Raw genomic sequence first — 25,050 nt, 5'->3', positions numbered from 1 at the left:
ACGCCCACTTATGAATATTAATTAGACAGCGAACATTTCATGGTAGCCTTGGAGATTCGGTTGTTAAGGGCGACGTAACCGTGTCTAATCAACATTTTGGGCACCGTTTAAGTAATTTGTTAGATATTATTATGAACCCATTTCCAATGTTATTAGAAGAAAGTCTCATTAACACGAAACATGTCGAGTGTGCTGCGATACTTGTGGCTAAAACAGGCGACGTAACGGCTGCGTCCAATTTTACAGTAAGTTAAGTTACTTCAAGTCTCCATTCATGCAAATAAACATGTTATTTTAAGATATATGTATAATATTAATGTCTTCAAACAGGTCTGTCCAGAACAAACACGAATATTTATAGACTCATTCAAACAGCTGAATGTAACGAGGGAGAAAGGACTCAACTTCAGGAACAAGCTCTACACCTGCGTGCGTGCTGACAAACACTCGATATACACAAAATGTGTAAGTAACACACTAAGTTAAATATACTCCTTCTCAAAACATACAAAATAAGTAATAAGACTTTTTGTTTGTTGCTACAAACCTCAAAAAACAAAAAATAATTAGGAAATTAAAAGGAGGTAGGCCTAACGTTATTGCTAAATAACTAAAGGTAGAATAGGCAATTTTTTTATAAACACTTAATTTCACATGCTGATAGCAATCAATAATAGAAGTGATTTTAATATTAAAACATATGTATTTCCATACCTTCGCGCAGACATCAAACGTTATCAGTGCGTTAGTGCATCTCCACAAACAGCAGCTTTTTACAGTTCCTCCTGAACCAAAACAATGAGCTCCCAGCTAACAATTTTTGTTCCCAAAACATTAATTTTAAACAAATTTCAAAGCTCTGTATAGGTCATTACACGAAAACATCTGCAATGTTTTAATTGGAAGGCTATTTTACATGGTTATTAAATAATAACCTAAAAATAACCACCCTGCTTATGGGAACGTTGTTTTATGCAAAATAATAACCTAAAAATAAGCATTAGGGAACATTCTGTAAAAGTTATTTTTAGGTTTTTAAAAAATAACCACTCTGCAACCTTCTGGGAACTTTATTTTAAGGTTGCAAAATAATCTAAAATAACCTTTATGGAACGTTCAGTATATGTTATGTTACTTAAAAATAAATACCCTGCTACGTTCTGGGAACATTATTTTATGGTTTCAAAATAATAATCTAAAAATAACCATTATGGAACGTTCTGCATATGTTATTTAAAAATAAATACCCTGCAACATTTGGGGAACTTTAATAATAGACCCTTTTCACAGACTGTGATGACGCGTTTTAACGGTCATCAATATCGTAAATCCTGCAACGTTTTTTGTATTTTCATTTTTAAAAACATATATGTACATTTATAACACCAATACTTTGTATTTTATTACTTTTGCATCAAATTACAATAAAAAAAGTTACCGCTGCTGTGAGGGTGTTTATGGGAGTGATGGTAAAAATTAACATATTTCTCTCTTTTCACTGCCGTTATCAATCTCATTCTATTTTTCCCCTCTTTTTGAAAGTTGTGAAATCACTACTGTGGCGTTTTTCTTTTGCTATGTGAGCAAATGGGCACACAATTTTTTTTTTTTTAATGTATTCTCTCATTCACAGCTAAAATATTTAACCCAAATATGACGACTTCCGCTCTGAGAAACCCGGAAATGTGAAAAGGGTCTATAACCTAAATATAACCATTATGGAACGTTCTGTATTTTATTTTTAGGTTATTTAAAAATAAACACCCTGCAACGTTGTGGGAACGTTATTTTATGGTTGCAAAAAAAAATTTTACCCATAAGCGCAGATAAATTGTATATAACCACATCATCACTTTTTCCAACATGTTATCACATCAGAATTAATTTACTGATTTTTCTTTATTGTCTTTGCTTAGGAAGGCCATGGCCTGATATTGGTGAGAACTGCACTGTATGTGATTGTTGCCACATACTCACAGAGCATGTATCCAAGTGTCTGCGTGGAAGCAGTTGAGAAACTAGGTAGGCTACAATTCCAACCAAAAATTCAATTAACATTCCTGCTCTAGTTTAATGTTTTTTGATCATAGTTTCTGCATGTATTTCAGCCGAGTATCTGCGTGAAAAGGGAAAATGAAACTTGTCGTATCAAATCTGAAGAGGTGTTCAGTGTGATTGTAGTAGTGATGAGAAACTATAAACTGTGCTCGATCTGCTTAGCTACAAGAACACCAAGGTAGGTAGTTTCAGTACTGCTCAGACAAACAAGGAAGAATGCTTTTGGATTCATGTAGTGAGATTTTAATTTACATATTAAGATTTGGCATCTTAAAATATACACACAACAGTAGTTTTTCATCTCAACACTGAACATAATGACACACAAAATCAACTGCCACAACTTAGGCAACAAGGTCTTTCACAGAAAGAATATAACACTCCATAGAGAAAAATAATAAACTGAATGTTATGGCTGTTACTATTCATGTGTGCAAGAAACATGGGATGGGAACCACAGTCTTATATTATTCAGCTATTTTTTTGTTAGAATTTAACAAATACTGAATTTAAATATTGTAAGACAGGTAGAGAGAGAGAGCAGAAACAACTATTTTGACCCGATCATTCACAGTGTTGAAGTTTGTAGCAGTCATCTGTCATTATAATAAATCTGTATCGCCAACTGAACCAATTAGAGATCAGTACAAATTGAATTTTCATGTTCCACACATCTATATCGTATAATCAATTTTTCTTTGCAGAACAATGACACATGATTTAAGTTAAAATACAGTTCTTTAAACCAGTCCCTAAAGCCCCTTTATCATTCATGCATCACATCAGTGCTTATTTAATGTGCTCCTTGATAACCTTGGAAAACCACAGATTATCCATTCACTTATGTTAAATAAAAGTTGGAGCAACAACTAGCGAGAGTTTGTTGTCCATTTACGTATTACACAAAACCCTTATTCTATCACTAGAGACATATATTATATATTCTATTATACAGTGCTTTCATATCACACAATCCATTTCATCCTTTAATAAGACAGAAAATACATACCATTGGGTAGAGGTGTTTGGTGTTGGTAGAATATAAAGGTTATTTAAAAAAAAGACATAATAAGATAATAGGATGCACCTTGATTCTGGGTGTTTTATATCCTTAATTAAATAAAGAAAAATTCTCAGGTGTGTGTAATTATATTTTATGAAAATGATTAAGATGTATTAAATATGATACGAATATAAAGGAATTACTACAGGTAGAAAATACTTTATGACCTGAGTGTTCTTTGCATTGATGTTTGCTTTTGTGTAGTTTTTGTTTTTTCTTTAACATGCAAACGGATATGACAATATGACATTTGCTTGATTCATTTCTGCTGGTCAGAGATATGTACTTTACATAAAATACACACAAATAATAAGGAATGCAAATTTATAATAAACATTTGGCAAACGTAAAGAGTGCGTGGTAAGAAGTTATCCAAGATGACACAATTATGTAATAACCACTTGCATTTGTTGCTTTGTTCTTAAGGAAATGGAGTCATTAAATAATTTAGATGTCAAGGAAAATACAAAAACTGACATAGTTGGGGGTTTTTTCTGTTATGAAAGGTCACTTTAAGTTTCAAAAGACTACCTTGTGAAAATTCTGTAACACCTGAGATATACTAGCTGGCTTTATACTTACATCTGAGTTTATTTATTATTGTTTTTATTTTCATGAAACTTTTACATTTCTCTCAGAATGTTTTATGACAAATGCTCAAAAACATTGTTATATTATGTTCTAAAATAATTGTATTCCCTCACATATATCTTTAAAACCTTGGACTAATCCAATGGGGAAAAAATAATAGCATAATGTAATAATGTGCCTTGTTGGTTATGAATAATATGTTTTGCACTTTAAAATAACTGTACCATTAACAATAAACAAAAAACAAATTCCCTAATTTGAGCTGCGTGATATGCTACCAGACTCAGCCTATTGGCAGTTAAACAAAACATTAAAACACAAAGAAAATGTTAAATGTTTGTTAAAAGAGTCAAATAATGAAGAAACAGGCAGAGGGCCGCATGCGGTCTGCAAAGTGCTAAGTTGCTTGTGCGTAGAGTAATACCTATGGCAGTGCAGCGTTAGAGCTGAGTTTGTAGGTGATGTTCGCTTTATGTCCTTTCAGCTGCTCTCTGAATGTTCATCCTGCTTGTCTACCTCTGGTAACTGCTCTCTCCAGAAAGTGAACTGGCTGAAAGTGTCTGAACAGGGGAAGTCGGTGGTGTTCCCTCTGATCAGAAGAGGGAAGACATGGTCTACGACCTCACACAGACGGCCATAACTGTAAAACATGCAAGAATATTAGGATAAATGTACTTTCAGACAGTCAAACTCCAAACTACTAGACACTACTAGATTATCTACTATTAGATTCTTCGATAACAGAAATGACAAAAAAAACACACAAATGTAAAACATCCAAATGCATTTCAACAAGAATTTTGGAATGGAATACAAGCTTAATTATAATTTTTTTTTAAAGTCACAATAAAAAAAAAAAAACTGAAATCATCCCAATGCAGGCTTAGTTTTAATGCAATTTTTTCTTTTAATTTTTGGAGATGGAAATTGAATTTGAAAGGGAAAACAAGCTTAATTATCATAAAAATTATGTTAATGCAAAAAAAAAGTTCAAAATTAATTTTCGGTGTTGGAACTTGAAAGTAAAACGTCCGGATTAATTTAAATTCTTTCAATTTGGAAGAGAAAATTAGCTTAAAGGGCTAGTTCACCCAAAGATGAAAAAAATATCATCAATTACTCACCCTCATGTTGTTCCAAAACCATAAGACTTTCGTTCATCTTCAGAACACAAATTAATATATTTTAAAAGGGTGGTTGCATGCGATTTCACTTTTTTAACTTTAGTTATTAGTGTGTAATGTTGCAGTATCTGCAAAGTTACAGCGCTGAAAGTTCAATGCAAACTGAGATATTGTCTTTTAAAGTTATGTCAGTTTATTGCCTACAAAAACGTCCGGTTTGGACTACAACAAGCTTCATCCCGGGTTGGTGACATCATAAACCCTTGCTATTAACATAAACACTGCCCTCGCGAACACGCAACAAAGTGGGCAAGGCCACGTCGCAGTCATTACGAAAGAGAGAGAGCTGTTGCAGAACTACAAACTACATTTGGCCATCTAACCAATCTAAGACCATTGCGTTTTTCGGAGGGATGGGCTTCATGGAAGCAGGAAGCAAACGAGCCGTTCAAAGGACAGTGGAGACAGCGGTGTGGAATAAAGGTAAAATATAAGAAAAATACAGCGTTTTTAAATAAAAAAAGTATTAAGACATGTTATACTGCGCCCCATAAACACAACCAAGCCTAGAAAAAAACCACGGAACCACCCCTTTAAATGAACTGATATTTCTGTCCCTCCATTGACAGTCCACGCAACTGCCACTTTGACGCTTCAAAAAGTTCATAGAGAGATAGTTAAACAAATCCATATGAATTGAGTGGTTTAGTCCAAATTTTCTGAAGAGACTCGATTATATGATGATTATATGAAGATTGAATTTAGGCTTTTATTCAGATTGATCACTGATCAACGAACATGAACAGAAGCGTTGGTACTCGCTTGACTTAGGCTTTTTTTAAATTGATGTGTACATTGATGAATGTTTATGTGACTGAATTAAATCTGTTCATCATGTAAAGCGATCATGTCCTTTCAGAAAATGTGTGTTTCGAACGAAAGCCCTTACGGGTTTGGAGCGGCATGACGGTGAGTAAATGATGGCAGAATTAGGGTGAACTAACCCTTTATTTATCATGAAAATGTCACAATGCAAAAATATTAAATAAAGAAATAAAATCATTTCCAAAACAGGTTTAGCTTTAGTGCAAAATCAGTTATTTTCCTTTTCAAATGAGAAAAGAAATGTTTTCATTAGATCACTTACGATGATATGTTGGTCTTTGCGTGCTCTTGGATGAGCTCTCCCTTAGGATTCACAGTGAATATTCTGTTCAAAGGCACTCCCACCTCTTTATATGAATAAACATCCTAGAGAGAAGAGCGCTACTTAGAGATTTGCATATATCAGATGAAGGTAACGTTAGCAAATATTGCTACTAGCACTTACTGTTGCCCTGTTTCCGAAAGCAGCATAGAAAGGTTCTTTGTTTGGATAGAACAGATTTTTAATGTCAGTCAGGCATTCGATTTTAAACTTTTCTGGCTTCTTCTCAATGACCTCCCTGAAATTGAAAGAAAAAACATCAGTTGCTGTATGGCATTAACATTATTTTTAAAAGCCTATATATGTGTGTTCCAACCTGTGAAATGCAGAAAACAGACTGCTAGGGCTAAGCAGCACAGGTCCCATGGGTAGCATAGTGCCTCTTTCATTAACCCAGTGCAGGTAACCCCGGGTCATGTCAGCCATGCCAATAGCCCGAGCTGAACAGTACATAAATTTGTAGCCGTTCCTGTTTGACAATAGATATATTAGACATATTAAAATGGACCAAAAATCTTTTTGCTCACATTTGATAGATGTGACATGCTCTCTGTATGTGTGGGACTTACTGGCTGACTCTGTGGTAGAGTCGGGCAATACCCTGATGGGTCCAGTCTTTACCCAGTGTTGGTAAAATGTGTCCCAGGGTGTCAGACCTGAAAATGATTTTGCAATTTAGACTGCATACTTCATTTTTTGCATCTGTTTAGCCTATTATATTGCCCCAGAGAGGTGTCTCACCTTGTGATGGTGCCATCAATATCTGAAATCACTATCTTGTCATCCCAGTTCCACAGATAAATGGTGCCCTCACAGCGGCAGGTACCCTGGTACTGGGTGGTGACGCTAAAGACCACATCATTGGGGCCATCTTTTAAGTGCAGACTGGCCTAAGAAAAGAGGAAAATGCTTGTATACATAACCTTCTGTAGTCTCTTATTGACTTTACTGGCTTTATTGAAAATGGAGATGCTTACTAGCTGTTCTGGGGACAGACGAAGAGTCTTCCTGTACCAGTGACCTCCAGAGCTGTGGAGAACTTCAGGCTGATTGCTCACGGGATTCTGTTTAGCACTTCCACTGTCATCTTCACTGGATGATGATTCATCCTTTAATCTAGTAAAAATACCATCAGACAGTCCAAAATGATGCATTCTTTATAAACCTACATTCTCAATATCTTAAAATGCATTTATGTTCAAATTTTGATTGATATGATATATATTCTGATACCGGATTTCATAGTTACTGTGTATAGAAATCTTAAAGATACCGTACCAAAAACTGTAATTCTCTTTGGAGTGTGTTCAGTTCTAAAGGCCTGAATGAAGGTGTAAAATGCTCATGTTAAACGTAACTTTTTCAATGCAAGAGACCTTGAATAAAGGCCTGTTCATACCGAGAACAAGGGCGTGTCTAGAGCATTTTAAATGGGGGGGGGGGGGGGGGGGGGGGGGCAACACACTGCCTCAAAAGAGGGTGGCAGCAAAATGAGCATGGTGAGGGGGAAGAATATATTATGAAATAATTAATTAATATTTAAATAATATAATATATAATATAATAATTTAAATAATATATTAAATTATATTTTTGTCTTGAATAAAAGGTGGGCCTACTAGATGCACTTTTATTGTAAAATTATATACAAAAACAACAAAATACAATTTTAATAAAATCATTTAATTAATGCATATTTACAATAACTCAAATAAATATTAAATTATAAAATAAATAACTAGAGAAGGCTGACTAAAATCAGCTTGCTTCCATTTAGTGGCATTAGCCTACTCTTCACCTGAATTAAAAAAGCCCTTCTGATACAGGACAAAGTCGTGTCTGAAAGCTGTGTGACCCATGCCTATATTGCCCATGCCAGGATCCGCCACTGTCAGATGCAGTTAAAAATGTACTAAAAACAAGCCAATCGCAAGACATCTGGTAGGGGGTGGGCAGATTGTAGTGGGACAAGAAGAATGTTGCATAGCAAAGGAACCTACTGCATATACTGCTGGAGAGTGAATTAGCATTTTCATTCACCCCATCTGCCTTTTTTTTCACTGGTCTGAACAAGAAAACTGAATTGAATTTTCATGCTGAACATTTCAGTTGGTGTGAACAGGTCTTAACATTATACAACTGTACTACAACTGAAAAGTGTTTTTCTAAATGTAATATATTAAGTTTAAATTTTACCTGCTCACAGTTCCTGTTCTTATAGACTCCTCTCCACCTTCAATCTGGTCTGATGCTGATTCCTGTTGCAGTAAGAATAACAGTTTTGATTGCTTTCATTACATAAATAATATTTGCAAACCTGCGAGAAGTCAAAATGTCTTTGGATAAATCTGGTAACACTTTACCTTTAATTCAGTTAACAATTATCTCCTATTTGTAATATTGTATGCGTACCGATTTGGAGCTGTTGTTTCTGCCCCGCCATGAGAACCACCAGCGTCCTCCTTTCTTGGGCATCTTCTCCTTCATGATGTTCTCTACTGTGGCCTGGAGCAAATGCACAGAGCCCCTGATACTCAAAACTCAAAAACTAAATGGCAGGATGACTGCGACTGAACACACATGCAGCTAATAAATAAACACAAATTCACAAAGACGTACAGGACTAGAGCCGAACACGCTAGGAAAACAGTATGTGATGAAACCAAGAGCAGAGGTGACGTAACTCAGACAGGAATACTTAGCGCAATCGCGCACAATGGGATGGGATGAGGGGATATCAATTAAAAAGAAGAAGAAAAACAAGGAGGAGGGAAGAGACACAATTTTAAATGCCCTGGAGCGCTATGAGAGCCGGGGTGCAATATACACAAGGACTTTAAAAAGCAATGAAACAGTCGCTGGGAGAAGACAAACAATACAGAAACAAAACAGTGTCTATCACTGTGATGTATTTCATCATTTACCTATTTAAACAATCTATTAACTGGGTCAGTACTGAGTTAGTGCAAACTTTTAAATACAATCTGAAATGATAGATATTCAAAAGTGAGACGTCTAGTGGAATGCAGTATTATTATTATTATTATTATTTTTATTTGCAGGACAAAGATGTTTCCGAGTGAACATTTTCTTTGTTGTAATGCGCCTGCAGGGGGCACATGAATCCAATAAATAAAGAATTCGGTAAAATTAGGCAAATTGTAATTGATTTGAAATATGTTTTTTATGTAATTATTACATTTATTATATGTGTCTTTTAATTTAAATCATTTAAATTGTAATAACATGTATTATATTATCATTTATTTAAAAAAAATTTGCTTTCTAAGAAATTCCTAATGGTTCCCCTATTATAGTAACAGTTTGTTAAAAGATACCATTTAATGTGTTGGTGATTGAAAACTTTGTATGATACCAAGTATCTTTTACTAATGGAACTTAAGTTAAGTAACCTAGTACATACAGTGTATATACTGTACATCACCAATCAACCAATGTTTGAGTTTGGTATTAACAAGCTTAAATGATAAGCTATATTTAAACTACTATGAGGTCACATTGTCAGTGTAGGTTGAATTCCTAAAGACCTTTCTGAACATGCGTGTGTTGTTTATGCAGGCCTTACCTTTGGCAAGGGCTTCTGAAAAACCTGCACGGCCAGTACGATAGGAGCGGCTGTGGTCCAGTTATAATACCTTTGTGGGGAGAACAAAACGTGATCATTCGAAATTATTCATCAATGTATTAAATAAACTACTTAGTACGTTTACAATATTTTAGTAAAAAATCTATTAATGACATTATGCTATTTTTTTTTTTTTTATGTAGCACACAAATGACATACTTGGTTCCAATCTTTACAACCAGGTTGGGATCATCAATGATAGATGGATTATCTGCAAACTCCTGATAAGATATTGCTCGTTCCTCAAATTCCTCTGTGAATGAAAAATTATGATGACTTGAATTGCTTAATTACTTCCCCAGCTAAGGAAATCTAGAAGAAAATGGGATAATAATACAGAGTCTACAGAATAACTGAACAGGAACTGAAACAACATTATTTTACACTACCTTTGAAAAGTTTGGGGTCTGTAAGATTTTTCTAAAAGTAATTTAATACTTGTATTCAGCAAGGATGCATTAAATTGATCAAAGGTGACAGTAAATACATTTTACATCAAATTACATTGTAAAATATATTAAAATATAAAACAATTAAAATAAATGTATCTATTAATATTTCACAGTATGTTTTTAATGTATTTTTGATCAAATAAATGCATCCTTGGTGAGCTTAAGGGACATTGAAACATCTTACTGACCCTAAACTTTTGATTGGTACTGTACAGGACAACTTTTACCAACAATGCACCAACTTTTACAACTCCTTTTACCTCTAGTGATCTCTCTGTTTTCTGTCAGTCCTCCACATAGAGAGATAGCAATATGAGGCAAGTCTCCTAACTGGTCAGAAAAGCTGTCCACCCCACTGTCCATTCCACTGCTGCCCACTGACTGAGGGGACTGATTTGCACTTCTCGGATCTGCCCCTCCCCTCACAGAAGTCGTACCATCACTGAACAACAGAAATAAATTTGACAATTAAATATAATTTAAAATACTTGCATTACACCTAGCTCATAAATGAACAAGTGAATGGCTAAAAGATTCTCTGTGCAGTCATGATATTTGATAACTGTTTTTTTAAAACATAATCAGTGTAAAATGTACCTCTTTGGAAAGTACAGGGCTGCCACCTCAGGCTCCAACTCTGTGATGTCATCCAGGTATATTCCATCTGATCCCAAGTGCCGGCTTCTTTTGTCTAGGAATTAATGTTTTGTGACATTATATGTTTTAAATAGTCAAACATTGTTTTTCAGACTCAGAGCTATGAAAAATGTTCATATTATACATTATATATATATATATATATATATATATATATATATATATATATATATATATATATATATATATATATATATATATATATATATATATATATATATATATATATATATATATATATATATATATATATATATATATATACAGTATATACACCTTTTCTCTTGGATGGAGAGTCCGTATTGCTAATGCCATGAGCCCCAGGACTGTGACGCCCCTCCACTAGGTCTGTGATAAGATGGGCGGCTGCACTGATGGCCTCCACGTCTACAGCAGGGGCAGATGTTGCCTCTCCAGCCCTGAGATCAGGAACATACACATCCTTGCTCTGAGACTCCTCCGTTCCATCCCCAGTGATGGCTCTGAAGTGCGTGCTTTCAGACGGTGGCATTGATCTTGGGGTCACCACCTTGGGCTCTGACAGGTGCTGCAGGAATGAAGGCTGTGTAAAAAGAAAGACGTACAGTTAACTGATTCAGATTTGCTAATTTGTTGTGGTCATGTGGCATGGCTGGTGACTACTGTACCTTGGCAGCATGAGGCAGCTCTCCCCATTTCCACAGCATCTCGGGGTTGTCTGATTTTCCCTTCTGACTGTCCAGCAACTCGGAATCACTCTTGGGTGTAGATGGCAAGGAGCTATTTGGACTGCTGTAGAGAGGAATGAGAGATGGAGACATTGAGAAATATTTATGATTAATTGTAGGTTTGTATTTATACAGTTGTGAAATAAGATAGTAACAATGCCTTTTCATTCCTTGTATTGCAAAATCGAATTCCATGCTTGACAAACAAAGCCAAAATCTTAAAATTGGACAACACAAAATTGGGCTTAAGTGAAACCTTATGGCTTTGTTGCAAATGTATTTACATAACATGGTGACTGCGGCGGCTACCTGTGTCTGGACTGGAACATGGCTGTTTGTTGAGGGCAGGAAAATGATAATCCTACAGTGGTGGGAATGGGTAAAGAGCATGTCTTCTCCAACCCTGTACTGTGGGTCAAAACAAAAAACAAAGTTTTAGATTCAAATGTCCATTATTTTGAATCTCATATATAGAAAGAATAAAATATAAGCACAAGACTATATAAGTATGTTGTAGACTAAACACAGCTAAATGTATTGGCATGTTTGTGGCATGACATATCAGTTTAATCATCATGCTGAAGCTGGGGAACAGTTTGCTAATGATGATCGATATATTTTAATATAGCCTTCGATTCAGTCTTAGAAACAGTCAGCAATACAGCATATGCTGGGGTTTTCCTTTACTGTGGTGAAAAAACAGTCCCATTGGACGGAATTTTGTTTACGGTTCTGGATTTGTTTTCTTTTGTTTGAAATTTAATTAAATTTAAGTTTTTTTGTATATTGCATTTTACAATACATATTGTTTCAAAGCAGCTTCACAGAAACTGCATGTTTTAATGTTACAATCAGAAATTAGTCTGTTATCAATCAGAGATGAGTGTATCTAATGTCCATCTGGCAGTAATATACAGTTATATACAGCACCAATACAGTTGGTTAGTAAACATCATGTATTCGGTTAAGCAGACATAGTGGACATATTAAGCAATGATTACAACCTGTGATCGTAATGGTTACAATATAAGGACAATATTTTGAAATCCACACAATATTTGTCTGTTCTTCTTTCTAAAGATACACAAATTAATTTTTCCCAAAGATCAAGAATGGATAACAGACTGACTGGCAGGGGTCTCCATTCGAAAGGCTCTTTTGATGTTGTATTCAAGTCGTGGTACATTGTTGACTCTTTTGAAATGTATTAAATACATTACATTTACTGCAACTTTTTTTTTTAACTATATATCAAGCAATTGTGACTTTGACTAGAACTTGGCTACCTCTAACTAAACCTTTTTGAAAAACACTGGTAAGCATACCATTGAGCACCAGTCCACTTCCCTTCAGACTGTGTGTATGTGCTAGTTCCTTTCACCTGCTCAGCAAACAGCTCATGTGACATGGCTCTGAAAACACATACAGTATAGGCAAACAAATAAGTATATATATATACCCACAAAAGTAAAGAGTTAAGGCCCATTCACACCAAGGACAATAACTATAAAGATAACAATAAATATATAGTTCTAAAAATCATTCTCAATATTAAAGAATAGCTATAACAATAATGGCACAGAGAAACAATATCATTGGAATCACATTCAGAACGATTTTATCCAGCTGGTGAACAATAAAAACATTGACAGCCAATCAAAATCCATCCTGCTGTAACAGACAGACAAGTAAAGGACAAGCACAATTTAAAGTACATTTAGATATTCCATGCACTGGGATAATCTGAGTGCTTGTCTTCCACAGGCTCATTCTTCCAGGAAGACAGAGAGCATTGTGGGGTTCCTAAAGAGCTAGTCTCTGGATTCAAAATGCTGCTTTACTGAGCAACACATTCTTGAGTTTGCATTCATTCCCAGCTGACTCTTTTTGGCCTTGTGAACAGCGCTTTCCCAGTGACCTTTACAGTCGCGTTTTAAATTTATTACTGGTACCTGGGAAACAGATTCTTGGTAATGCAAGGCATGTAGTGTAGTGTAGTGGAACTTGCTTATCCAGATTGAATAGATAAAATACATAATTTGTAGTCCACTGAGACTGAAAGAAGGGAAAAGGATGTTTATGTTGTTTAACTGATTTATATTGCAAATCATTTATTTTCTTGTATATGTGTGGGTAATGCTAGATTGCCCAGCATTACAAAGGACTCCCCTCGAGCTGGAGCCAGAACTGGCATGGTTTCATGGATTTCGTGGAAAAACATTGGAGGGGCTGTTTGAGCCGCTTGTTTACTTCAGCAATAGGACTGGCGACCTATTTTTCTCCACTTTGCCTCTCTCTCTCTCTCTCTCTCCATTGCAGAGCTTATTTGAAGAGTGAACAAACAGACACATCCCACATCCCAAGACCAATGCAACTGGAATCATTCCAGCATATTTGCAGCAAACAAATTATGCCACTGTAATCACATCATTTGCAGTGATTTAAGGGGGCTAGAGAAGGAGGATCTCTCATTACAGAACCATTTGTTTTGTCTGTAATGTTGCATGTGTGTGTCCTCTATGCTCTATGCAGGAAATAAATTAAGCTCCACAAAAGTGGGATTTTAGATTCAATGTGAGATCTTGGCAAGACCACTATCCCCATTTACCCATATATAATGAAAATGAATGGTGACCAGGGGCTTTCAAGCTCCAAAAAACATCACAATGCCATCCATCGCAGCTCTCAAAACTCAAAATAGCACATCCAAATGCGCCACAACAGGTTTAACGTCAGTGATACCAAATGTCATTGGATTTTACATGTCTCTAAAACAATTGCAATGTGATACATTTGAATATGCAAATAAGTTACATGGTCTACTTCTGTGGGGTGTATTACAGAATATTAAGTCTTAAGTGAAGATCTGACAAGTTAATTTAGGATTTTTTACAAATTCATAATACAGAAGCAAATCATGACTAGCCTGACAAGCCAGACCCACATCAAGATGTTGGGTCTAGGAACTCACCATTGGCAGGACTCAATCCGAGGGGCGGGATAAACGGCTGTCTTTCAAATTCCCTCTGCACGCAATAGGATAGCGCTACAACCAACCAGAGCAACAAAGAAGGTGAAGCAGAGTTAGTTGATAGATTAAACTTTCGCCGTATCCGGTCGGCAAATGACTTCAGTGCCGTTCTTTTCTCAAAGAAAAGTCTTCCAGAGTCGCGGTCAAAGCCGATTCGAAAGACCGCTGTTTGCCAGCTTCTTTGTTTACAAGTAGCACGCGAAACCGCCGCACCTCTGCCGTCATTATGTCAAGCCCGCCCACCGACTCTTTACACGATGTGATTGGCCTGACCAGAGTTTGGTTTTTCCAGCTCGCAAGCCAACGGAGAGTTGCTAGACGCCCTGGCTGCAAATTAGATTTGCTGCCGCTAGGGTGCGTCTAGATTTCTAGGCTAAATCATGACTTGATTTAGGATTCTTATCCTAGCTTACAAAATCTCTTCTTATCTGTAGTTAGGAAATCTCCATCGAGTTCGGTAATCAACTCTCAGGTTTGTTAACAAGCAACCATACGACACACAAGCAGCTGCTTTGAAGTAAATGCTAGAGATTAAAATGGAGAAACAAAATAGGTGTGCTTTCAATTAAGTGTTGCAGAAACAGAAGTTTTGATAAGCTTGATAGAAAAGGCAAAGCCAATCACTATATTTCGTGGGACTCCCTTATGTGTTTTGTTGTCAAAGTGTAATACCCTTTTCCTATCCGCAGTTATGATACGATTATGCACTTAAGAAATGTCATTCTGTAATAGCTTTGAGGTCCTAACTGAAATGGCCAAACAGAGAAGAAGGTGGGATTATAAAGTTAGGATCTTTCTGTAATACACCCCCTGTTTCTTTTCATTTTTATAGCTTGACAGCCCCTGGTATGGAAAAGAACAGCATAGATATTCAAATTTTCTGTTTTTGTGTTCCATGGAAGAAAGAAATTCATAGAGGCTTAAAACGACATGGAACATAATATGGATGATACTATTTCTCAGATTAAAAAACGTTCTCCATGCTGTTTGTTCTGACCTGCTGCATGTAGCACCTGTGTCATCATCAGAACTCATGTCGATGGTAAACATGTCATCTTCTGAAAAGTCTCCATTGTCCTCTCGCTTCATGTTGTCTACTTTAGATTTTCTCCTCCTCTTCCTCCTCTTCTTCATTATTGAACTGTCACCAGGGGCCTGCATGGGGCCCAGGGTTTGAATAGAGGTTCCGTTTCCAGACTCAGACAGACGGGACAAGCCTTTTCCCACTTGGGCCTGCATCAGGGCAGAACCTTCTGAAATAATGGGTGATGTAGCCAAGTGGGATGGCACCATCTCCTGTAGACAGAGTAATAAATCGTATGAAATGTAGGCATGCTTTATGGAGTTTTTGCATTTTAAGGATTTTTTCTTATCTTATCTTATCTGTAGCAAATATACGATTTTTTTTATTATTATTGTTTTAAAATAATGCTAAATATCCAGTTCCATTACCAATATTTAGAAATATTTATGGCCTGAAACTTGCAGGTGGCAGGTGTTGCAAAAAAATTATATTGGACCTTGATTGGGTGTGTTGTAGGCAAACAGTTCCCTTACAAAAACATTGTATCTGAAAACTCAACCATTCATTCATATAAACATGAATGTAGACTGTAGCCTTAGATTTGGTCTGTGTCTGCTTAAATCCCAGAAGCACAACACTGTAACCGTAATGCCATGTGACAGATCGCTGCATGTTTCATTACAGATAAACTCATTCAACAGTTCTGAACCATCTGCAAGTCATAGCTTCATAAGACATAAGTGCATGCAGAGAGCAACAGAACCAAATAAATAATGTTCAGTTGTTTACGTCACTCAGTGACCAGAACCAGACTGCCTACACTGCCAGCTCATACGTCAGTTATCACTCCCATTGAAGCAGACAGACCATTATCCTATGACTGTAGTAGTCAACAGCAGGGACCATCACAACAGTTAATACAGAAAACCACTGTTCCTTTAGCACTTTAACATAACTTTTCATAGGGCTATAAAGTTAGTTATTTAGTTGCACCCCAAACAAAGTCAAATCCAAGTCACCTGAATGACTAATATGCATTGATTCTTGTTTTGACCTTGACAGAGCCTTTGGCTGACACAGAGACAAGTGTGATGTTTCAGGATACCTATTTGAGTAATATATGTCATCTGACGTTTTGTAAAAATCCCCTCCAGCAGCTTTAATTTCTTGTAGTGGGCTGGCAACAAGACAATTCCAAGTTCACTTCAGTGAAAAAGCCTCTCCTGTCTTAAAACTGATTCTATGTGACACATCATGTTTGTGTAGTGCTCACACATCATTACAACACACTATTTCTCCACTTTCACTGTCAAATAAAGGCATAAATGATAGATAGATAGATAGATAGATAGATAGATAGATAGATAGATAGATAGATAGATAGATAGATAGATAGATAGATAGATAGATAGATAGATAGATAGATAGATAGATAGATAGATAGATAGATAGATAGATAGATAGATAATATTACTGATAATAATATTGTGACACAGCTGTATGTCAAAAAGAACAACATTGTTTCAGTAATATAAGGCAAGGGTTGAGGACAAGTGCTCTTTTCAGCCACTGTCACAATCCTTCAGAAGACAGAATGTTCCACATGAGCGCTAACCAGGGCAACCGTTCTAGCTATTAACTGAACACAGGGTACCTCAGCAGATATTCATCTCAGGCATTCGTGCCTGTGATGAGCAAGAAACCATCTGTGGTCAGAAAGCAATGAGGAAGGGGAAGACTAAGCCAGGAGGATAACCAACATTACGTGTGCAGAGCTTTTTGTATCTCAGCGGTCGGACAGTGTTTCAGGGCTTTTCTCCTGTGCATTACTTTGCCCTTTAAATTGGCCGGCTTTTTCCTTTCAAGCTTGATGGGTCCTGTTTTAGACAGGACTACGGTGGCCTTGGCAGAGAGGGTCTGTTCCAGAGCAAAGTGTTCAAACTCAGGTAACAGAATGCGTGCAGCGGGATTGTTTCCAGTAAACAAGTTCAGATTTCAAACTATGGTACTCAAAACGAGACTTGTATACATCGTGTTACATTTCTCAGTGCACATTCTGCACAATGACCGCTATCAAAACAACGCTAGGATTTATTGTTTGGTACAGGACACCAGTACTCACCTCATCACTTTCTGTTTCTTTGACAAAGAATGCCTCTCCATTTTCACCCAGTTTCATGTGTAAACTGACCGGCTCCCCATTTATCTCAATGTCAACCTGAGGAGAAAGGGAACAGAGAATACTGTCACTATTATAAAGACAATTTACAACAGTAAGCCATGTGCAACACAAAGCCAATGACAATGCTAATTTTATCTCATCTTCAAACAACTGCTGTTCCCTTAAGTCTACAACTTAAAAGACTATATTTAAGTGCATATGTCCATGGCTGCGATACAGTTCTTGATATGTGACACCAAACGTTCTGGACATTGGACTGGATTACCGTGTCTTAAATGGATAGTTCACCCAAAAATGAAAATTCTGATGTCATTTACTCACCCTCACGTCTTCGTAACACAAATTAAGTTATTTTTAATATACTCTCATTACTTTTGTCCATCCATTTAAAATCAAACCAACCAAAAACGTTTACGCATTAAAAAGTACAAAAAAACATGTAAATGTTATCCATATGAATTAAACAGAGACTGGATCGTGTTATATATTGAACGGATTTAATTTAGGCTTGTATTCACATATAAAAATTGATCGCCACACATACATAAAGCCCATCAAATATGGTAAGCAGAAGCTTAAACATGCTTGCTAGATGTGCAAGAACAAACCTCACTGGTTCTTGCAGAAGCTTGAATGTATGTGACAAACCTCACTGGGACAAACAAGCACAATGAAAACACAGTAAGACACTATTCCAAGACTTTTAAAGCCACACTTGGTGTTTGCTGGTTCTTTTTGGAGCTTGAAGATTCCAAACATACGCACACACACACACAAGATGAATCAGTGAATTTGTAAGCTGCAAAAATATGAATATCTTGTACGCTGCAACCCTAAAGCATGTCTGCACTAGTGCTTACCACTTTTTCCCGCGAGCGCAGCACTCCCATCTTGCCAAACCGGACGTGAAAAGGGGAGCACTGCAGAGTGCCATCAGGCTGACGCACCACAATGACATCGATACAGCCAGACAGGGTGGCAGGGTTCAGGCCTCTGTAAAGCTCCTTCACCTGCACGAAAACCTGACCGGCCAGCTGACCCACGTAGTTCATGGTCTGACTCTGAAACAGAGAGATTTCAAGCTTTTAAAGGGCATGGGGTGACTAAAATGAATAGCTTGTGAAAGTGCACAGTCTACTCTGTAAACGCAACGGTTAGGTTGAGGAGCCATCTGTGTGTTAAGAGAGAAACGATAACGTATTCAAAATTTCTTCTACGATTGTGCAAAGTTTTGCAGCTGCAGTTTGACTGGAAAAGAAAGAAAAACCTGTAGAGCAAAAACTTCTTGTCTTGCTTAAATCAAGCCAAGATATGTTTAGCAATTTAGGTGAAAGGTAAAATATCATTGAGCCCCCTAAAGACTGCAAGTGATAGACACAGGGACATTGCTCAAAAAAGAATTACAAGTGGTGCATTGCCAAGGGTTTAATGAAGCCTGGTTCTGGCATGCTCTACCAACCCAGAAAATGAAACATTTATATTTAGGACTGTACAAATGACCTTCAACGGACAAACAAGCCAGTGAAATATTTGAGGTAAATGCAAAACTAGAATGTATTTTCACTACAGACTTATCCAGGCCTGGAAAATTCCCTAATCTTTCTAGGGTTTCCTTGACTGTGTGAACTCGGGCTGGGCTCTACAACCTTATTAACCCAAATCATTTGCCCCCTATGTAACCCTGGGATTGTGTAAAACCTTCAAGTAAGTCTTCTTTGTTCATACACAACAGACTGATCCTTCACATATACACAGACACCATAGTCACATGGGCCTGCCTGACAAGGCTCCAATGGTTCTGCTGTTAGATACTGGTGCCAATAATAGCACATAAGGCATTCAAATGTACAGTGCATGATGCTTAATAGCTAGAGCTGCAGGGCAACTATTGCATAATTGCCCATACCCACAAACACTTAAATTTCAACAGATCAAAACAGAATATCCACAATACAAGGAAGGAGGTCACTGCAAAGGTGACCTATACTCTATATATATATATATATATATATATATAAAGCAATCGCTGCTAAATCCTGGATATTGTATAATAGATATATAATAACATGCAGGTAAGTATACTGCTGTACATACAAATGTTAGAATTGCTGTTGTCATTCGGCGTTAAATAATATAAAATGTGTATAATCGTCTTGATTACTGCATGATTGCTATAGAAACCGATTGTCACGGATCATTGCAGTCATAGATCCAAAGAATGTAAACAATCATCCCTTGTGCTATAAAAAGAGAAGCCCCTTTCACTGTGTATATAAATACATTCACCAAAACAAATGCATGCATTTACGTTTGATGATGATTATAAACAAGATGGAAATGAGAAGCATGATCATTCCCTGTAATACATACGTGGGATGCGGCAGACGCGTTAGGATGAGACAGCCATTCAAAAGCACTTTAGTGGATCTTCGCACGCTGCTGCTGAATCCAGCTGCTCTTCGCTGTATTTGGTCTCTAACGTTTGACACACTGTTCTCTGACTGTCTGTGTTGGCGTTGTATTTAAAGCAGGGTGGGAACTGCTTGCAGTGAGTAGCAGTCCCTGCCTCTGCAACTGACATCACAGTTAACCCTTTGCGCCCATCTACACTGATAAATACGCGACGCGAAAAACAGCTATAAGCTCCCGTTGACAGTAAATGTAGCAGTCTACTGTATCCAATAGTATGCGCGCGACGCGTCTCTCACGTTTGTGGATGGAGCCATGACGTCGTCCTCACCCAGTGGACCAATCAAACGCGTTGTTTATGCGACGCAACGCGACTAGAACGCTCCAGCGTCAAAGGCAATATTTTGTCTGTTTCTGTCTACTGTAATATGACAACTCTTTACATTTTAATGACTTTCCTAGTTTATGTTTTATTATAATTGCTTGCTGAATCTGCCACAACGGTGGTGAAGTAGGCTAATGCTGAAAATGCACTGCATTTAATGCACGCGTTTAATGGATTTAACACGCACACAATTCTGCTCACGTGGCAGGAAAGCAACTGCAGCTGAACTGGCAATCGAAAATTTTACAGTAGTGTGTGTGTATGTGTGTTCTTGTTTTCCAGTCGGGACTTCAATGGGGGCTCATGGGGGCTCATGGGGACTCGTGTCACCATGGAGACCTAAATTGAGGTCCCCATGAGGAATCAAGCTTATAAATAATACAGATTCAGTTTTTTTTTAGTTTTTTTTTTTAATGTAAAAATGCAGAAAGCTTTCTGTGATGTCTAGGTTTAGAAGTGTAAGCCTTACTAAACCTACTCCTAAAAAAATATTTGTACAGTAGCCTATAAAAACCATTATGTTTATGGAGAGTCCCCACAAAAATAGCAAACTTGGTGTGTTTGTGTGTGACTGTAAGTCATCATAGAAAAGACGTGGGTGGGTGAGTGATGGTTTACTGATTATTATTCCACCGCCATTACATGCAGTCAAAATAAAAGGTTTTTTAATAACAGGCATTTATGTCTCACATGCATGCTGCATACCAGATGTGTATTTTAGAAGAAAAGTGCCACACTTTCTCTACAAACTTGACTTAATTTCTTTAAAAACAGTGACGTTTCTGCGAACTTCATCAGACATCCATGGTAAACCACAGTAGTACAGTGTATTACTTAGCTTTAGTTTTGCAAAGATGCATAGATATGCATCTTTACGGATTGTTTCTATGTTAAGATTAAACTGGATGTTGCTTTAGATGCCATTTGCACATGTCACTGAAAACATACATCCTAATATAGCAGTTATTGTAGTGTAGTGTACTGTGGTAACCCTGTCTGTCCTTTAAGAGGAATTTCAGACCTTGTGTTTGTTTGAGTGGTTCAATGGAGAATGTGTGTGTGTGCATATTTCAAGTTCACAAACTGCTAGCTTTCTCTGAAAAGAGAGAGTAAAGAAGACAAAGGTATGCGCATGTGTGTTTGTGTGTGTGTGTGTGTGTGTGTGTGTGTGTGTGTGTGTGTGTGTGTGTGTGTGTGTGTGTGTGTGTGTGTGTGTGTGTGTGTGTGTGTGTGTGTGTGTGTGTGCGCGCAAGTTTCTAAGAAGCACTGTTCAAGGGAACAACTTAGGAGTTTGCCTATACTAAAGAAAGGACTGCCCACCTCTCCAATTACGCAGCATTCTCTCAGTACACTCTCTATTTCATAATGATGATCCATTGATCTCTCCACTGGATGAACCAGCACACTAGAGTGCATTCCAGAAACACTGGCACGGTTTCTAAGAACCAGTGAATGTGATTTAGAGGGTCTGGGGTCTGAGTAGTCCAAGGAGAGTTTTAATGCTCTGATTGCAATGTAAGAATGGAGAAAAATAATAGTGAAGAAACTGAATAAAATGTGTTGACATGGTGGTCGGGTCAAGATACAATAAACACTGAAATATTTCTATTTTATACTATATTTTGATTTGTTTTGCTGTCTCTTGTCAGTCATACTGTAACACTTTGTCTATGAATAGATCAAAATTCACTATTTACAGTAGATGTAAATACGATCTTATATACTCTAAAACCTGTCCATATGGCTCTTTACATTTTGTTCTATAAGCTTAGCACGTGACTGATTGTGAAAAAAACTTTACCTAGAATTGAATACATTCACGTGGAGGAAGGGGGAGTCATCTGGGTTGGGCCGTTTCCACCAATCAGAGACATGTGGGGTCATGTGTTGACTAAACTGCTGACCTTACTATTGTAAGAGGGAAGAGTGACACTGAGACTCTTCAGTGAAGTGGGGCCTGTTTTTCTGCATTAATCCATTGTGTTTTTGACGTCCCGGGGCAGCACAGTATGTACCATAGGCTGTAAAACAAGATCCTGCTCAGTTAGTATGAGGGATTGGGTTGTAAACAAGTGGAGGAAGTGTATTTGAGTGTGTGAACGTCCAAGTTCATAGGTCAAAAACACTGTGTACTAATAAGGAGATAGGACTGTCACCTGATTAAAAATGTAATCAAATTAATTATATGGTATGTTGATTAATTATTCAAATTAATTACATATATTTGCTGAAATAAGTGGTTACAATTTATTTAAGGTGTCCTCGTTACAGTGTAATTATACATTTAAGTACTGAGTAATATAAATAAACTACATGTACTTAATTACTATAGAAACTGTAAGTAACATGTAACAAGGACACTGTAAAAGTGTTACCAAATTAAGATGATTCAAAAAACTAAATCAGTGAATAGACAGTATGCAACTCTGCAGACTCTCAAAAACTCAAAAGTGCTAAATCAAACCTGAATTGCTCAGATAAATAAAAAAGTTGTATAATAAAAAATAGTTGAAAAAGTAACTTTTTTGTTCCATATTTTTAAAATGTATCACACTAAATGAATAGCCCTAATTAAATAAAATAAGACCTTAAATTGAATAAGTTCTCAAACTTTATGACTCCAAGGCCCCACAGCAATATCCAAAGGCCCCCTAACCCTATAGTTTTGTTTTCAAATCATATTTTAATCTATGGACACTCCTAGTTTCTGTAAAATAAAACACAATAACAATTATGCTTGCAATTTCATGATTCTATACGTTTTGGAGTCTCATTGATCTATATGGTCATAAGGATAAGGATTTTTTTTTAAATGTACTCACGGTTTCTACCCGATAAAATATTTTAGAGCTTAGAAAAAAAGTGTGTGTAATAGAAAAAAATTATATTCATTATAAAATGTTATTGTGTTTTAAGAGTTTGCATAGGCTACCTCATATAGGTTTTCCTAGATATATGAGGAAGAGAATGTGGGAAACTGGTTGTTCAATAGGAAACAAGCATTTGGTGGGGGTGGGGGTGGGATAAATCGCTGGACTTTTTGGTCTAAGTATACAGGAACATGTTGAAGTTGCAGGAACATGAGTGGTGATATCTTGTCTCTCCAAAACCCCTCACACCACGCAGAGTGCAAAATTGGAAACCAAGGAACAGGCTTAGCTGGAAGTTCATGCTGATGTCTGTTTATAGTCAATCAAGCTAAAGACCCTGTTCTCAATCTCAAAAAACAGCAAATCCGTTTCCCTCGTCTCAGCACAAGCAGACGCTTGCTCTGCTGCAGTGGTATTGAGCTTTACATCAGTTATTTCAGTCGTGACGTAGCATTGGCCATAATTAACTTCAAATGCATGTCTTAAAAGAGGGTTGAATTACATGAATCGCTATAAACTTGCATCTGTTGTAAAATAAAACACTAAAATATTAAAAGCATCTGTTGTGTTGCATCAACCTAGCACAATTGAGGTTACTTCTGCATACCTTTTTTTAAAAGAAAATGTAAAAATCTAGCTTGTATTTGTATTTGATCACACCGCACTTCAGAACAAACACTAACAAGGGCTCTTAAAATACGAATTATACATGAATCATAACCATTATGACCGCAGCATTATGAATATACGACAGCGTACAGCTCCTGACCTTCACTTGCTCCTGCTGAACACTTATGATTTATCCAGATATTGCCTGACCTTTAATTAAACATCTGATGTTTCTCTTTTAATTAAATGATAACGTTGTACAGACATCCTATTAACACACACTTTGACGAATGACATGGCTCAAATGTTATGCAAACCTGTCTATTTGGAAATGACCGTGTAACCTGACACAATGACGCACTCAATGCTCTTTGGTTCTAGGTCACATAACAGACTGTAAGCAGACACACGCTCATGGTATCCCTGCCGATGATTGGCCCCCATTCGTGCCAAACGGACATTTGATTTGCAGACGGCAAAACTCCTTAACAAACATAATATAATAAATATTCAAATCATGTTCTATTCTAGTCATATATGCATAAGAACATATCTCAAATACATGCATATTATATGCACTTTTGTTGTTTATGCTGATGAATCATTCTTAAAATGAGAATCTTACTTGAAAATAAGAGCAATCACTGTTTCAGAACAATCATTCAGGTCACAATCAGCACAAAAATACTAAAAGTAAGCAATCAAGAAAAGCTATTGAATCTTTAAATACAATAAAGCAATTCAATTACGTCTTTATAATAATGCAAAATCCACACAGACATTTTTCAGTGTTTTAGTCCATCATACTGAATATTAAACTGACAAATCAGTGTGTGTTACCCATGTCCAGCTCGTCTCATTTGGGCTGAATATCTCATCGTAGCCTTCCACTTGATCCTCTGCTATCATGATTCCATTATCCACTCACTTATATGAAATAAGCCTTTATTATGATGCTGAGACTAGTCCTTACGCAATGCTTCTGCTAACAACTGAGCAGTGAGCTATATACTGGGCTTGACGGTGTTTTCGTAT

The 25,050-nt window shown here is 36.8% G+C and overlaps 2 protein-coding genes across 4 annotated transcripts; one reads left to right on the top strand and one right to left on the bottom strand.

The window, feature by feature from the left end:
- Positions 1–29: 29 nt before the first annotated feature.
- Positions 30–3,469, top strand: pfn4 (profilin family member 4). The gene is made up of 4 exons (XM_079833670.1): positions 30–245; positions 331–465; positions 1,917–2,022; positions 2,109–3,469. The coding sequence occupies exons 1-4, from the start codon at positions 132–134 to the stop codon at positions 2,135–2,137; spliced, it is 384 nt and encodes a 127-aa protein (XP_079689796.1). The 5' UTR covers positions 30–131; the 3' UTR covers positions 2,138–3,469.
- Positions 2,283–25,050, bottom strand: lpin1a (lipin 1a). Of its 3 annotated transcripts, none has more exons than XM_079833662.1 (21): positions 24,839–25,050; positions 18,603–18,803; positions 17,683–17,778; positions 15,534–15,832; positions 12,831–12,917; positions 11,815–11,913; positions 11,446–11,569; positions 11,075–11,360; positions 10,739–10,832; positions 10,402–10,583; positions 9,849–9,942; positions 9,630–9,699; positions 8,456–8,548; positions 8,240–8,301; positions 7,021–7,159; positions 6,785–6,933; positions 6,613–6,699; positions 6,360–6,512; positions 6,167–6,281; positions 5,984–6,087; positions 2,283–4,352 (listed from the first exon to the last, which is right to left on the bottom strand). In XM_079833662.1, the coding sequence occupies exons 2-21, from the start codon at positions 18,792–18,794 to the stop codon at positions 4,193–4,195; spliced, it is 2,685 nt and encodes an 894-aa protein (XP_079689788.1). In that variant the 5' UTR covers positions 18,795–18,803; positions 24,839–25,050; the 3' UTR covers positions 2,283–4,192. The 3 variants fall into 3 exon arrangements, with proteins under 3 accessions (XP_079689788.1, XP_079689786.1, XP_079689787.1); XM_079833660.1 differs by having other exon boundaries at positions 24,856–25,016; XM_079833661.1 differs by lacking the exon at positions 24,839–25,050 and adding an exon at positions 20,113–20,418.

This window comes from Gobio gobio (genome assembly GCF_949357685.1).
Source record: "Gobio gobio genome assembly, chromosome: 13".
Lineage (NCBI taxonomy): Eukaryota > Metazoa > Chordata > Actinopteri > Cypriniformes > Gobionidae > Gobio > Gobio gobio.
This window is presented reverse-complemented; position numbering and strand designations above follow the sequence as displayed.